Consider the following 14,499-nt stretch of genomic DNA (forward strand, 5'->3'; position numbering starts at 1 on the left):
TGAGCTACAGCAACATACGCGCAACGTGGTACACTGTTATATGAGAAACAGGAATAATAGAAAGAGTGGCGGTGAGACTATAAAAAAAGCAAGAAGGAAAGCCTCCACGCAGTGGCTCATGTCATCTTGTACATTCCTTCCATGACCCACTATGTCACTGTCGTAGTCCGAGGCGTGATCAACATCGGAGCTTCGCATCGGCCATTCCTCACGACAGGAGTGGGAGCAACCGAAAACTGAATCTGTGTCGCTTATATCCATCTGGACTTATTCGAGTTAGCATTGGTTTGGTCGAAATAGCTGCTCGGACGATACTTTAGGACGATCTTAAATTAATAAAACAAAAAAGAAGAAAACCTACGTCTGTTGAACTTTAAGTATAAACTAGAAAATTGCCCTTTCTATTATAGAAGCTGAAGCATGGAGGAACCAATTTGGTGTACAGTAAAAATGAACGGAGACTGAGGACTTTTTCTACACAACATCGAGGAGCGCTGCGGTCGTAACATTTATGTATATCTTCTTGACGCCCCACGAAAACAATAATGCCCGTCGAGCGGTGGACAGAACAGTACTAGTACACCCAATTCAAACCCTGACATCCCGATCCAAAGCTATATAAATATGAAACACGGCGGAGGAGGCTAACTTTCCTATGTTAAGACAGCTGGCTTTAGATGCAGAGCCCTACGGATAGTAGTGAGCCGCTAATTCCTCCAGCCTTATCTCCTTCGGAACTGGATAGTATGCAGCCTGTAGGGAATCAGTCCGATCGCATTCAACATGCTCCACGGTGTACGTACCAATTGGTCTGCTGAAGGGGGCCAGGTGCTGGAATTGAAATAAAGAGTCTTGCCATTATTACGGTATCGTATGAACACGGAGACATCCGCCTCGCATTCCTGGCACAGCTCAAAAGCTTTCATAAATAAAAGAAATTGCCGACGGTTCCGCTGCTGAGATCTGGCCTTGGCACTGTTCGATTTCCGACGGCGGATCCTTCTTCCTTTTCCTGCCATTGAACGGGCCGGCACAACTACATTCAGAGATTCTGGGCTGGCTACGGACATCTGTTCAAATTTAACTGTTCGCATTTCAATTGGTCCTCCATATTTCGCGTCCTGGTCTCGTTCAAAAACTGCTACACAGCGTCCACATTGCCGAAACCATAGAGGCTTCGGAGCTGCTCGAGAAAGCATAACCTTGTTCGTCAATACTCCGCCGTGTCATATTCCTAGCGTACTCAACGTCCATGGATTCTCCGACGAGGAAACAAAGAATCATGCAATTACTAACGGCTATGTGGTCAACCATGTTCATTGAATGCGACTCTCATCTTACATTGTTTTGCTGGATTCTACGGGGGTATGCTCTCCACACAATTGCACCCGCCTTGCGTACGTCGTAGGTCCTAAATCACCAAAATGTTTCATTTTGCGCGTTTGTTGGTTGACGCCATGGAACGCATTGAAAATTTGCTAGCTTATGTAATCGTAAAGCGATCCGTTAGTTAGTTAGTTAACTAACTAACTAGTTTACTGGTTACATGCAAAGTAATACTAGACGAAGGGAAAAGGAAAGCAAACTGCTGCGCACGGTAAAGAGACTTTCAACCGAACAAACTAAATAATGAAGAGAGACAAATGCGTAGTCCCAAATGATGATCAATGTCAGCACCAGACCACTGCGCATACAGTACACTGGGCTAATTTCCGAGATCGCTAAAGTCTCTTGGTCACCTCTTTCTCACCCAGCGCAAGCCAGACCTTCTTCGATGCCAGGTTCTTTGCTGCCTTCTTTGTCGTGGCCGAGCCATACCCCACCACGGCACCATAATGAGCTGACACTAACCATACAGGCGGATTTTCCCTCTCTTGAACCGCGCTATACGTAGGAACCGTTATCTCCTTATCTCCTTTCTCCTTCAGAAGTCCCGTATAGTTGGTCGTATTATCTGTATTGCTCGTTCCATCGCGTACAGGGCGTTGTAGGCCACCAGAGAAACACCCGGCCAGGACCGAGCAGATCATCGCAAGCCTTTCGTATGACCTGTGATCCACGCACATTTTACACTCGCGTCCCAAGAAAAGGTACAGCTCTTTTTCGATATCAAATCCGTCGGCAACAGAACCAAGTTTTTGGCCAAAGCCAAAGAAGATGGGCGAAAAGTCGACATTATGGGCAAACCTAGTCAGATTATCCTGAGTAGGATCACTGTCAGCTTTGTTACCCGGGCTGGGGAATATTGTACCTTCAAGTCTTTGGTGGTGGCTTCGTTCATGCTTGAAGTTGCAATCCATGTCACCAATACGGTTTCATACCATCTTCTTCCTATCCAAATGCCTATAGCACACCCTGAGTGTTCCATTCTCATAACATTGTTTAGGCGCCTTACATGTTTCTTGTGCGTGTGTATCAGTGTACCGAGACATCAGTCATATATTAGCCATGAGAGGAGCAGTCGTAAGCCACTAGCGATGGAATTTCCGGTTTCTGGACCATAGGCCGCTTCAAAGTGGGCCAAATGTGGTTTTGATAGTACTGTAGAACATTAGAATCTTACTTTTGAAGTGCAGAAGCGGGCGCGGTGTTGAAAACTATAAGTTATGAAATGGTCGTAAACTCTCCGAACCTGCGTCGACAGAGCTTTGCGAATCTGCTCCGCCAAAACCCTGGAATCAGTTGCGACTACATGGGTCAGGCCCCTGCAGGCTAATTGGAACCGGCTTTGAAGCTAGCCAAGATGGGATCTACCCAGTACCTAGTCAGAAGAGACTGCCCCACTACCTTCAATGCAGAGCTACGCGGAAATACGCATGCCACTGATATACCTGAACTCCATATCTCTGTCGCACAGGCTAGCCGGATAAAGGCTTCTCCGCTCCGTCTTTTCCCCTTTGCAGGCTCGAATTAGATGCCGCACAGCTGGACGGATCTGAGGCCTTTGATCTTGAATAGACATACAGGTTGATACATATAGCTTCACCTAGAACGAGGATTTAGGAAAGAAGGAGCATAGGTGGCGAAACCATTACATATCTGGAATGGGTACCTGTGAGGGTAATCCGTTGTGCAAAAAACATTATTACATTGAACAGACAAGGTGTCTTCGCAATAAGACGCAAAGTTATGTAACTTGTCCATTCTCTGGTAGTGAGGCACACTCGTGTGTTTACACATGGTGTACACACAGCTGTGTAGTACCAACGGCCTGCCAATCGAATATAGCTCGACTTTGATACCGCTGCAGTAACGTCCTATCCGGGAGCTAGACTGTTGCTCTATACCGATTGTAGATCGTTGTCATGCAGCAAGTCATATTTGTATATGTACTAACAATGTATATACGGCTGCAAATTCTAACTGACTGCCTGATGGGGAATCGGTCAAATATCCCGAACTATAGGGGAGCTGCTCTATCTTGAACTCTTGAGAATGACGCTGGGACTACGACGCTACCCACGCATATATACATATGTCATATGTACATATCTGACGAGCAAGTACCAGACATGCAGTACCTCTTGTTAGCGCACAAGCTTGTTCATCTTTCCTTGTGGGTTGCGTTATTCCCTTTCCTCCTTTTGCGGGTCCTGTACTTACTATATTAGATCCCCTGACCCACGCTGGCCGCGAAGCCATTTCGCCTTTCAGCCGGGCCCCACCCTGTATAAAGAGGTTAGAGCTCCCATAGTTGCTACAGTTTATTTCCGCACCACATAAAGAAGAGTATTTCATCTGAACCATGTCTTCTATTGCCCGGAAAGCGCAGTATGGCAGCGAATGTCTTTCTGACCGCGCCCCAAGTCTGGAAAAAATGTACCTTACCGATAGCGAGGAGTATCTCAGCGCTATTTTCACCGCCTCCACTCTACAAGCAGAGAACTCTTGGCTTCGAAGAAACCGAAAGTTGGCTGTGGCGTTGCAGGAGGGAACCATGGAGCCTGCAACCAATATCCTCTTCCGTGCAGCTATTGAACTGGATAGCGCCCTAACTGAATTTCATATCGCATTCACTGCCATGGAAAATTCTCTACGAATATTCGATAAGGATTCATCCTCAGATGTCCAGAACGCTTTTCAGGATCTTATTAAAACATTTAATACATGCCAGGAGGGACTTACGAGGGTTCGTATAGCGCATGGGGTCCTGGAGGCTGGAGCGAACCGTTTTACGTCCCAGGTACAGAAGACAAAGGAAAGTTACGAGCGGTTCTCTAGTCCGTAAGATAGGTCAGTTGCTGTGTTGTTCTAAATAGAGACCCCTTGTGTTGGAATTTCTATCCCACTAGGATCTAAGCCAGAGTTGTTTCAAAAACTAACGTGTGGGCCGTCAGTTCCGTTCACCGCTTCGATGCCCACAAACACAACAAAGGTGAGTTATCTTACTCGATATACCCAGCATGTTTCCTAAAGGTAACTGTATCATCGTGTGGTTGTATCGGTTCTTGGGCCTCTCGCACCGCCCCCACGTGGATATTTACGGCTTCACGAAGCTAATGTTTCTTTGTTGATGTAGCCTCAAACGAACGACTGTTACACAACAAATGTAATTCCAGTGACAAAGAAAACCCCTCAAATTAGCTATGTGATGCAAGCAATCCCAGATGATTGAGTCTGTAGGTCCACCGCTCATCTGGATTCACTCCTGGTTTGGAAGAGAGGGCAGGCGGCTTCTTTGTCTCTTGCAACTTTCCCCGCTCCAACCCATCGTCGCATGGTCTGAAATTTCATTGCAAAAACTCCCTTCAATTCCTATGCATGCCATCCTAAGCTCTTTTGCTCTTTGGGAAATCTGACGTTCAGCCTGGCCCAGGGCTGACTGTCTGGCCTCCAACTGGATGAAAGTCGGCACGATGCCGGCGTTATCTCCGGATGTTTTGGATAACATTTCATCGAGCCTGCGGAACTTCTCATGAAGGTTAGCAACCTCCATGGCTGCATTACTGAACCTCTTTTGTTCCGCGACGTATTGCTGGTGTAGTGTGATATTCTCCTGCTGGAGTGCCTCAAGTTGTGCCTGGAGTGCCCGCACGTAGAATCTCAAGTTTTGGCTTTCAACCCATTGAAAGTTTAACTGTTCAATAAGACCATTTACAGGCTGTGGCGAATAACTTGTGGAAGCAATGACGGCTAAGCCGGGGGGCTAGTACGCATTAAACATCCAAATTGACATAGGAACGTAATGGGAATGAACCTCATAAAAAGTGATAGAACGAAAATGTTACTTACAACTTTGCTCTGGCTATTCTCCATTTTTTCGAAAGCGACGAATAATATTGGAATCAGTGGGATATGTCTATATTGTACGAGAACGGGATGTTATAAGGAAATTGGACATCTCTTTCTGGTCTCGACGCCGACATGCCCGCCATCGGCCCAGAAAACTACCACACCTAAAGAAATGCTTCTTTGTTAGCCTGCCGTTCGTACGCAATGTACCCCGCATGATTTCCTGTGGGTGAGAAATGAACACCCCGCCATGATCCGCTCACATGTTGAGTGGAACAAACATAACGCCTTAATTGTGCACTACCCTCGGAGCCCGTTCATCCAGCATATCTGCTGTCTCAGTAAATCGCAGCAATGGATCCCAAGCGAGCCGTGGAAGAAAAAGCGGTCTGTCGCTCCTGCCCCTCCCAATCCATGGGATGTCACTGATTTCTTTCGTAGAGCGCGCTAGTCAGTGTTTTGAACGGTAGCCAGATTGAAGCACTGGTCAGTTCAGCAGGCACCGTGATGAGCGGCTCAGCTGATATTTACGATAGATAGACCTACTCAGAGCGATATCGTGCGTAGCGGCCGCCTCAGGTGACGACACGAACATCCAAGCCCTTATGTCTGACTTGGCCCACTATGTGCAAAGTGCTGGCTGTTTTGATATCGTGAATAATGTATCACTCTCCAGAGTTTACGTACCAGAGAACGGACGTGCCCAGCGCGAACTCTCCGATTCTTTGTACGCCATGAGTGAAATCGGCCCTGCTTCCGACGAAGCCAGCAATCAGCAGGATAATCTGAGTTGGGCCGGCGTGGATATGGATTTTGAGGGGGTTAATTTCGACGACTTAGTGGCGGCAAATGAACAAGTCGCAACAGCAGTAGTTACACGGAACGATCAGCAGGGTTTCCTAGGGCCGGTTAGTTTGCATGTGGATAGAGAATGCGGTGAATTTGATAACCAAGTGAACAGGAAGCCGCACACGAAGCACCAGTCGCACAGGACGATATCAAAATGCTGTTATCACTTCTGGATAGCTCGAATCCGGAGGATCTGTTTCCTGATGCCCCAGACGCGAATGTGTCGTTCGCATGGCCTCCGAGGGAGGCCCTACCATATACCCAGATTCCACCTCTTCCTTCGATACAGGGCGGCGAGGAATTGGCAGATGAACAAATAGGTGATTACCAGCAGGGTTCTATCTTCCTGGGTGCCCACTATACGTCAGAAAAAGATGATAATGTCGTCGTTGATCTTATTGGCGACTCCTCGCTGGGCAGCCCCGACTCCATGCCAACATTTCCTATGGAAGACGATTCTACTCCAGCCACGGATAAGGAAGCACAGTTTCCTTCCCCGGGATTTACGGAGGCCCTGTACCAGACCCTGGTTGCCTTAGAGAATGAAAATCTCTCGGACGTGTCATTTACGTGGATTGCGGACACGCATAACTTCAGATACCCGTGGGGCGTGTTCGGGGGTTCCTTCACAAGGACCCTCCTAGAACAGCTAGTTAGGCCCCACGAGAGCGAAGGGGATGAGACAGTAAAATACTTCATACGCAAACGTGCTGTCTCGCAGAGCACAGCTGGCTGCTGCATGTACTTTCGCCGTGAGCTCGGAGAGATGCGCCAAATCGCTGAACGGGTTCTGACTGTGATAGGCGGGTCTAAAGACTGGTCCTTGGTGGAGGCCCATCCCCGCCGTGGTTGGCTGACGCACTACACATGCTCGTCAGACAGTCCCAGCACCGCTCAGAGCCACCGGGCATGTGATCACTGTAACTATATATCGGAACATCTCTCGCTACTACTACGACAGGTAGGCGAGCCTGTTCCATTCTGGAGAAAGAAGACGCAGGATGTACCACCATGGACAACATCTGACAGCCTATGGCTGCTGTGGCTTACACGAACATGGTCAGACACCCTGGATCTGGCGCAGCCTATGCCGGCAAAATACGAATTGATGTTGGCCCAGGAGGTACTGGGAGACATCAAAGCGGTCTATAGCAGCCAAATGATGCTAGGAACAGATATGATTGCGAGTCCGGTCCAGCCTGGCGACCTGTACGGGGCCCTTGAGAGTTTTTGGATTGACTTTGGGAGCCAGAATGGCTTCGGCAGAAGGCTCTGGGAACGCCTGGGTCAGTTGGCCGCGAAACCCACCTTAAAGACGAACGAGACCGTTGGGCTCAGCCGCGCCAGCGAACTCCTGCAACTGACCGTCAGTATTGCTTCTCCTGAAGTTTTCTTATCGATCAAGAACTGCTTAGCTGTACTGCGTTCGCAACCTGCGGCACACAGTGTCATCTTCCCGGAGACCCCTAGAGGGTCATTCGACGCTCTATTAAGTCACACCAACCACAGCCAACTCTCATCCATTGGAGTCCGATTGGGTCAGTGGAAGCTATACCAAATGAAAAAGGAACTCGGCGGTGACTTGGAGCAAAGTATCCTTAGCGGCGGGTCTTCCACAGCCCAGGTAACGCTGAACTTGATCACAGACATCCTAAAGCAGAACAGGCAGGGAGCGTACTGGGCTCACGTGGTCGACTATGTGGGCGACCGTGACCCTAACATACTTTGCCTTCTTCCGCGGACTGTGAGCATTGGGCCTCGTCCTTGGTGCCGCAGGCTCAACGCAACAACCTACAGGGATCTGACAATATGGGAGTGCAAAGTGGTCCGGGAGCTTTGCGCCGAGTTCAGACCTAACATGCTCCTGCGAGTTGACACTGACCTGTGTAAAATATTATATTACAAGTGGGACCCTGGGGAACCTTTTCCGCTGGAGAGGATGGGTGACGAGGGTATCAGAGAACAACGGATATCATCACAGTCTCTTCTAAACAGTTTACGTCGGCCCCGGTGCAATAACACACCTTAGCGGACCAGCCTGGCCTTGTTAGGAAGGTGTGAGAGAGCGTTTTCGTTTTTATCCCTACATAGGATCAATGTCAAAGATGACATCAATTGGTCCACCACCGGGCTGATGCTCTTTTTGTAACACCGAGAGACTACTATTGACTGAGGACTTGCTGCATCTCACAAACGCAAACCATGTGTGGTTGATTCAATTAACCACGTAGGCCACGAACAGCTGACCAGAAAGCACTAAAATCGGCGGTACGGCGTAGTTGGCGGCAAAGCTGGAAGCGAGGGAAGGCGTTGCTCCAGTGTATTTCGAGGATCCGGCCTGGGTATTTATAAAGTCGGGCCTTTCGGTGGCTATGGTAATCCCGGAATTTATATCTGTACTGCTTTTGTCGAGTGCTTGGACAGTGCTCCCCATGGTGGCGGCACACATTGTGCCAGGAGTCGGTGCCTTTACCTGGCTCCTTATGCACCTGGGAGCGCTCCAGAACGTTGTAACATTGATACGCTGTGGGGAAACCGAGGAGTGGGACTTTGCACGTAGAGGGCATGATCCTTGCGGCACACTGCCATAGCGTGAGCAACATCCTGGACTCCCTTCTAAAAACCCACCTCAGTAGGGGCGTGACAACAGCCACCCATGTAAAGAATAAACTAGACTGGATGTGCATGCTTGATAGTAGGACTGTTAAATAATCTGCCTCAAAAAGAATTTGTGATGAAGCGTGAATTGGGGCTGGGGAGGTGGGAGTTTCGTAGCATTTATCCTGGCCACGTTTGGGAGTTCGGAAACTATTTACTGTACTAGTTCTGGGGCTGTATCTCGCCTTAAATTAAGTCAAAAGCTCTTGAAGGACGAATCACGCGTTTGGTACTAGAACGTGTATCACATATCGCATTTCAGGCAGATAGGTTACTAGGTCACGTCCTAAGAATACGGCCACCGGTTCAAGCCATTCCTACAGTCAGGGCACCCTAGGGAACAGTTGTGCACAATCCATTCAAAACCGGTAAAGCGTGGAGATCATGCGCTGGCGCGGATGGAATGTTAGGTGTGCCATTAAAGTCTCGCGGACCTTTTTGTTTCAGGGTAGAACATCGCGCCCTCTGTTATTGGTTAGAAGACGGCACTCAAACCAAAAGAAGTCATTCACTAACAAGTTGCCTCACAGATGGCGGCCAGTATCGTGAAGAGCTACTATTGTACACAATTGTATACCCGGTTTGGCACTGGACAGCGAGGTAAACCCTCACCCCGAAATTCCTGCAGAAGTCATCGGCGGAAGATAAGATCCGAGACTTCTTCCTCTGGAACTTGGACACTGGATGTCCCAAGTCTGTCTTACCAAGTGGTGTTTTATGAAGCATATCCGAGCAGCTGTGAAACTCAGTGGGCTCTGGTGAACTCGACAGAGGTGGCCAGTTGGCTTCGCAGTTGCTGTAGATGATGGCACCCCTATCCGGTCCGCGGATCAGGAGATACACCTTGCAGCTGAAAAGCCTCCCGATTTCGTCGGATTGCTCGAGAATCCGATTAGATCGTCTATTGTACCGCGAACGAGCGTTCTTCCGAGCGCGCTTCACCTGAACAGACGGCTTTTCCATATTCGATGAGGATGAACATACTCATCGCCAGGGGAAGTATAATCCCATTGACATTTCAAATGGTAATAGCTGGTTGGTGTGACCTGTGTGATCATGGACCCCGTCGTTTCCTGATCACAGAAACAGGGGAAGCTCAACACCCAGAAGATTGACTGCGGAAGAGGGATATTGAACTGATTTGGAAAATATAAAATCTGGACCGCGGAATCAGGGAGCCGGTCCTTGGCCTGAGTCTTGTTTTTGCCGGTCTCCCCACCCGTCCCGTTTGCACTACCTAATAGGGGCACAGCAATACGTGCCAATATACATGCACTGATTCGTCCGATCTCTACTATCTACGATGTCAGGAAGATGGCGACTGTGGAACGATCGAAGAGTGATTATGACTGGCCCCCTTTTGCCAACATCGACGGACCAACCACGTGTCCTCGTTGAAGAACCGATGAGAACCAGACATCGCCGGCTCCGTGAAGACCGGGAGGCGCAGGACATCTTCAGGTTCCCTCCCAAGCGACAGTGGTTCATCAATGATATCCGCTATATGGGTGAAGAAACACAGTACCTAGTGTGTATGTGGATCTGGGAGTCGGAATGGGGAATTGTGGCAGGGTTTAATTGGCGACATGTCCGATCGAAGACAGTCGGCGCCGAGACACGACATGAAATCGAATTGTGGCTGCCGGAACACCTACTTCCTCAGGCCAAGATTATCGCCTACCGATCACGACTGGAAAGATTGCAGTCTTTGCGAAGCTTCCGAAGAAAGATCATGAATATATAACAGAATCGCTCTCCCCTCCATTCTTTTGCGTTTTATCACCGAAGACTGGAGAAGCGACACTGTTAATTAAGCTACAGTAGAATGATTCTACTGCTTCCCTCATACTACACACTTTTTTTTTTTTTTTTTTTTTTTTTTTTATATTCATTTACCCCGACCCCTCACTTTTAAAGCGATATGCGGGCTACCACTACTTTAGCTTTCTCTGGAAGACTATGTCTCATACTACACCCGAAGTCGAAACCAATGCCACCCCTCCGGACACTTCTCTTTATTTTATCGAGTAGAGACTAGACCGTAAATAGTAAGGTTTGCATCGTAGGCCAATAATGTCTATTTGCCAAGTCTTTAATCCGGCGTACCCTCTTCGTACGGAATCGGAGTTATGGAGAACAAATGCGACTATACTAGGAGTGACATTGGTTTCGCAACTAAGTATATAATTGGATTCCTTCTGCGTAAGTAAAAAGGGGATTGTCCGTATGATCCCAGGAATCTCCAGCTAGTCGATTGCTGCGCATAATAGACATCAAATGAGCCCCGCGGAGGAAACCAGTCAACTGGCCCCATAGGCCCTCGGGACACTGTTACTGGACGCGCCCGAGTATGCTGGCAGAGGATGGGGAACCCTTGGACCCAATTGAACAACATAACCACCTTCCCATAAAGAGGCCCTGGGGTGATTTGCGGTATTTGCCTGGTAGGTTTGCCTGCTGTACAGAGTTCGGACCTGTCTTTGGAAAAGGTGGGACTGGAGCTGGTTCAGCATGGTCTCGAAATCGTCCAAGATGATCGTATCACATAGGCATTTGAAGATAAATGATATCTATACAGGGAAAGTCTGAATGAATTCCGATCGAGTGGCGGTGACTTGGGAAAACTGACCTTCCAAAAGGGCTGGACCCCAGTTGGCAGAGGCGTACTGTTGAGGACCCTCAAGACACTTAGGATGTCAACAATAATGAAAATAATTGAAATGAACATGGACGCGAGCATGATGCCAAACCGTGGGCTTATTCTGATGAGCCCGAGAACACTGAATCGGTATCCGAGCTTGATGTTGTAGAATAGGGAGCAAGTGGTGAAAATCCACCATGGATCACTAACCCCTCAGATCGCGAAAATCGGTCGGGTAAAGAAGCAGACATTACCGGAAAAGAGGCTCGAGCGGCCTTGTCGTCAAGAAGATTTTATTAATATTGTTGAAGTAGGTGAAGTTGGCGTATATCTCAAGCACCCAGTAGGGCTGCACCAATAAAACCGATCCAATGTAACAGAGGCTCATATTCCGTGACAGAAAGGGCCGGTTTTTCATCCACGAGATCACGTTATGCAAAGTCCAGGACATATTTAGGCCAATCGCGCTCACAGACAAGTACCAGCCATATACGGGTCCCTTAAGGAAGATGAAAACCCCATGAGGCATTGCAAGGAGCAGCTGCACCATGTAAGCGATTTACTTTGTATGGAGCTGAACGCATGTCCTAACCTCTGCAAAGATTAGCTTGTGGAGCAGGTGTCGCTTCATATTCGCGAGGGTCACAGCGGCCATGATCAGTAAGGATCCTATCATGAGGCCTTGGCCCCACGCTTCAAGGACTAGGCCATCAGGATCGGTGGGGCGCGTATTAGGTGTCCTCATTTGCGACATGTTCAGCATCTGTGGGAATGGAGGATGGGTTGTAGAAAAGTAGCCAACAGCGCCGCATTTTAAAAAACATATTGCCCGTAGGACAAAATGCTACCAGGATTGACTTCCTGGATAGCAGGTGTACTGTAAGGCCTCTATTAGGCCAGATGATATGTTTAGCACCGTTTACGCCGGCCTGGTGTGGTTGCCCAAAAGTATAATCATCCCCTTTGCTCGGCTGAGTACATATCACCGGATATAGCGAAGTCACTTGTGGCAGTATATGTCAAAATCAATACAGTCTTAAAGGGGGGGGGAAACTCGGACGGACCTATCGCGGTTGGATTAATATACGGCAGGCAACCGCCGGCATGACTTCTAGCCCAGGACGGATGCCTCTGTTGAACCGTACCTAATGGGTCGACTCCTTCACAACATATCCATCCTGTGGGAGTGTTGGTGGACTGGTAGAAACTGGAAGAGAGAAGATCCACAGATAGGAGTGAGTCTCCCCATGAGCACAACGACGCAACTAACAGAGCTTTCTACGAGGCTGTGGATTTTGTTGATATCGAATTACCTCCAGCGGATTTGATTGTGATCGTGGTGCAAGGGGGTCGCCTCCGTCGCTTTACTTGGAACGAATACAAGTCAATGGGACCCTCGGCTATGAACGCTGTAGTAAAAGCGGGGTGGAGCTGTATGGATTTGGAAAGGCTATCACAAGACGTGAAAAGCTCTACCTCAAATGAGTTTGATTTGGATATTCTGCGCAAAAGGGCAAAGAGGCACCAATCGGAAGACCTGCACAGCTCAGCATAGGCTTGGTCAAAATCACTCTTTCGATCTGATGAGGTTTATTACCAAAGTAGCTTGTGACGTAGTCCAACTGGGTCTGGACAACTCCGCTTTCTTCTGCAAGTCAGAGTTTGCCGCCACGGTATAGTATGGCCCAGTATATTTGTTGAGCTTCCATGTAACACAATAATACGAAAGCCAAAAGGAGTAACTGGGGCGTGGGTTTTGCTTTCTTCGTCCAGCCCAGCCGTTATGTGCTCGGGCATTAATGCCAGAACGGGGGCCATGGATTTGTACCAGGCTGGCAACCATGCATATCTAGACACGAATCTGCTTCGACTATCACTGACTGGTTTACAGTTTACTTTGCTAAAATCCTAATAAACTTGTCGACATGGCACCCGAAGTTGCACTTGACGGGGGATTCGCTCTGATCACCGGGGTGAGTCTGTACATTCTCTTCGAGGCCCAGGGCCCTAATTGAACCGGCTTGCGCTACTAGGTTGCTTCCAATGTTGGTGAGGAGATAGCGATTGCTTTTGCACATTCCGGTGCAGAAGGCATCCTCCTTGAAGTACCGGAGCTGCCTACAGCCGAGGCGGTCGCAGAGAAATGTCGAAAACATGCCCACCATCCTCGATTTCGTGTGATAGTGGCCAAGGAGCAGACTGACAACGACGGATCAGCCACGAACCTCGTAGATACAGCAGTCAGAGCATTTGGGAGGCTTGACTACTGTGTCCACTTTTCTATGGTGAGTTGTGTCGTTTTGTGAAAGAGCCAACAACTAAACGGAAGAATTCGTCAGACTCTAGGTCTACGCCAGCACGATCATCCTGATATGTTCCAAACCGCCATCGATACTTACGTCAAGAGCACTTTGTCTATCCTATATGCAGCCTCACTGGAGATGTCAAAGCAAGAACCTCGTGTCCAGTCTACCGTGCGTCACGGACATATGCGTAGCCTGGGAAGGGGCTCTATTGTTGTCGTGAACCCCGTGAGCAGCACAATGGTGACAGTGGGCCCAGTGCTCTACGTGGCTTGCAAGCACGCCGTTCACAACATGGTCAAAGCCATAGGTTAGACAGGACGTCTCCAGTTTTTCTCCTTTTGGCTCCAGATCTCTGACAATGCCAAATTTCGCAGCCGTGGATAACGTCAACTGTCACATACGTGTGAATAGTGTATGCCCGTACTTGATCAAATCCTCCAGTCAATGTGACATTGGGTCGCCGCGTAACCTCGCCACTCCAGAGGATATTGCAGATGCAGTCCTCTTTCTGTCCAGCCCTGCCGCACGGTCCATTAGTGCCGAGTCTCTGGTTGTTGATGGCGGGTATAGCCTTTCGCCGATCAAGATGCGTCTATTAAGTTGAGCTCCGATAGCGATCAAACATATGTGTTTATCTTTATTGCCAATAGCCCCGTACCTTTTACGTCACCTCTGCAGCTCTAGTTTACAATCCTCGTGTGGGGTCCTGAATTAGCTCCGTACTAAATGGAAGAACAATGTGTGTATTAAGGCTGCACTGTTCCAGAAAACAAAAGTATACCCAACACGTAGCAATGTAGCTTTTTTTTGGTG

General features: G+C 48.6%; 4 protein-coding genes across 4 annotated transcripts; 2 read left to right on the top strand and 2 right to left on the bottom strand.

The window, feature by feature from the left end:
- Positions 1-1,721: 1,721 nt before the first annotated feature.
- Positions 1,722-2,281, bottom strand: LDX57_008655 (double-stranded RNA binding motif domain-containing protein; the record flags this gene model as incomplete). The annotated part of the gene is made up of 2 exons (XM_046090377.1): positions 1,722-2,201; positions 2,252-2,281. The coding sequence occupies 2 exons, from the start codon at positions 2,279-2,281 to the stop codon at positions 1,722-1,724; spliced, it is 510 nt and encodes a 169-aa protein (XP_045946352.1).
- A 3,305-nt stretch (positions 2,282-5,586) lies between these two features.
- LDX57_008656 (uncharacterized protein) lies at positions 5,587-7,938 on the top strand (the record flags this gene model as incomplete). Its single annotated transcript, XM_046090378.1, has 5 exons — positions 5,587-5,619; positions 5,674-5,718; positions 5,769-6,140; positions 6,194-7,825; positions 7,879-7,938. 5 exons carry the CDS (start codon positions 5,587-5,589, stop codon positions 7,936-7,938), a joined length of 2,142 nt encoding a protein of 713 aa, XP_045946353.1.
- A 1,305-nt stretch (positions 7,939-9,243) lies between these two features.
- Positions 9,244-9,702, bottom strand: LDX57_008657 (uncharacterized protein; the record flags this gene model as incomplete). Its single annotated transcript, XM_046090379.1, has 1 exon — positions 9,244-9,702. The coding sequence occupies one exon, from the start codon at positions 9,700-9,702 to the stop codon at positions 9,244-9,246; it is 459 nt and encodes a 152-aa protein (XP_045946354.1).
- Positions 9,703-13,305: 3,603 nt separating this feature from the next.
- LDX57_008658 (SDR family NAD(P)-dependent oxidoreductase) lies at positions 13,306-14,290 on the top strand (the record flags this gene model as incomplete). Its single annotated transcript, XM_046090380.1, has 4 exons — positions 13,306-13,353; positions 13,414-13,665; positions 13,720-13,993; positions 14,061-14,290. The coding sequence occupies 4 exons, from the start codon at positions 13,306-13,308 to the stop codon at positions 14,288-14,290; spliced, it is 804 nt and encodes a 267-aa protein (XP_045946355.1).
- Between the last annotated feature and the right edge of the window lie 209 nt (positions 14,291-14,499).

Source organism: Aspergillus melleus, assembly GCF_016097325.1.
Source record: "Aspergillus melleus strain CBS 546.65 chromosome Unknown contig5, whole genome shotgun sequence".
Classification (NCBI taxonomy): domain Eukaryota; kingdom Fungi; phylum Ascomycota; class Eurotiomycetes; order Eurotiales; family Aspergillaceae; genus Aspergillus; species Aspergillus melleus.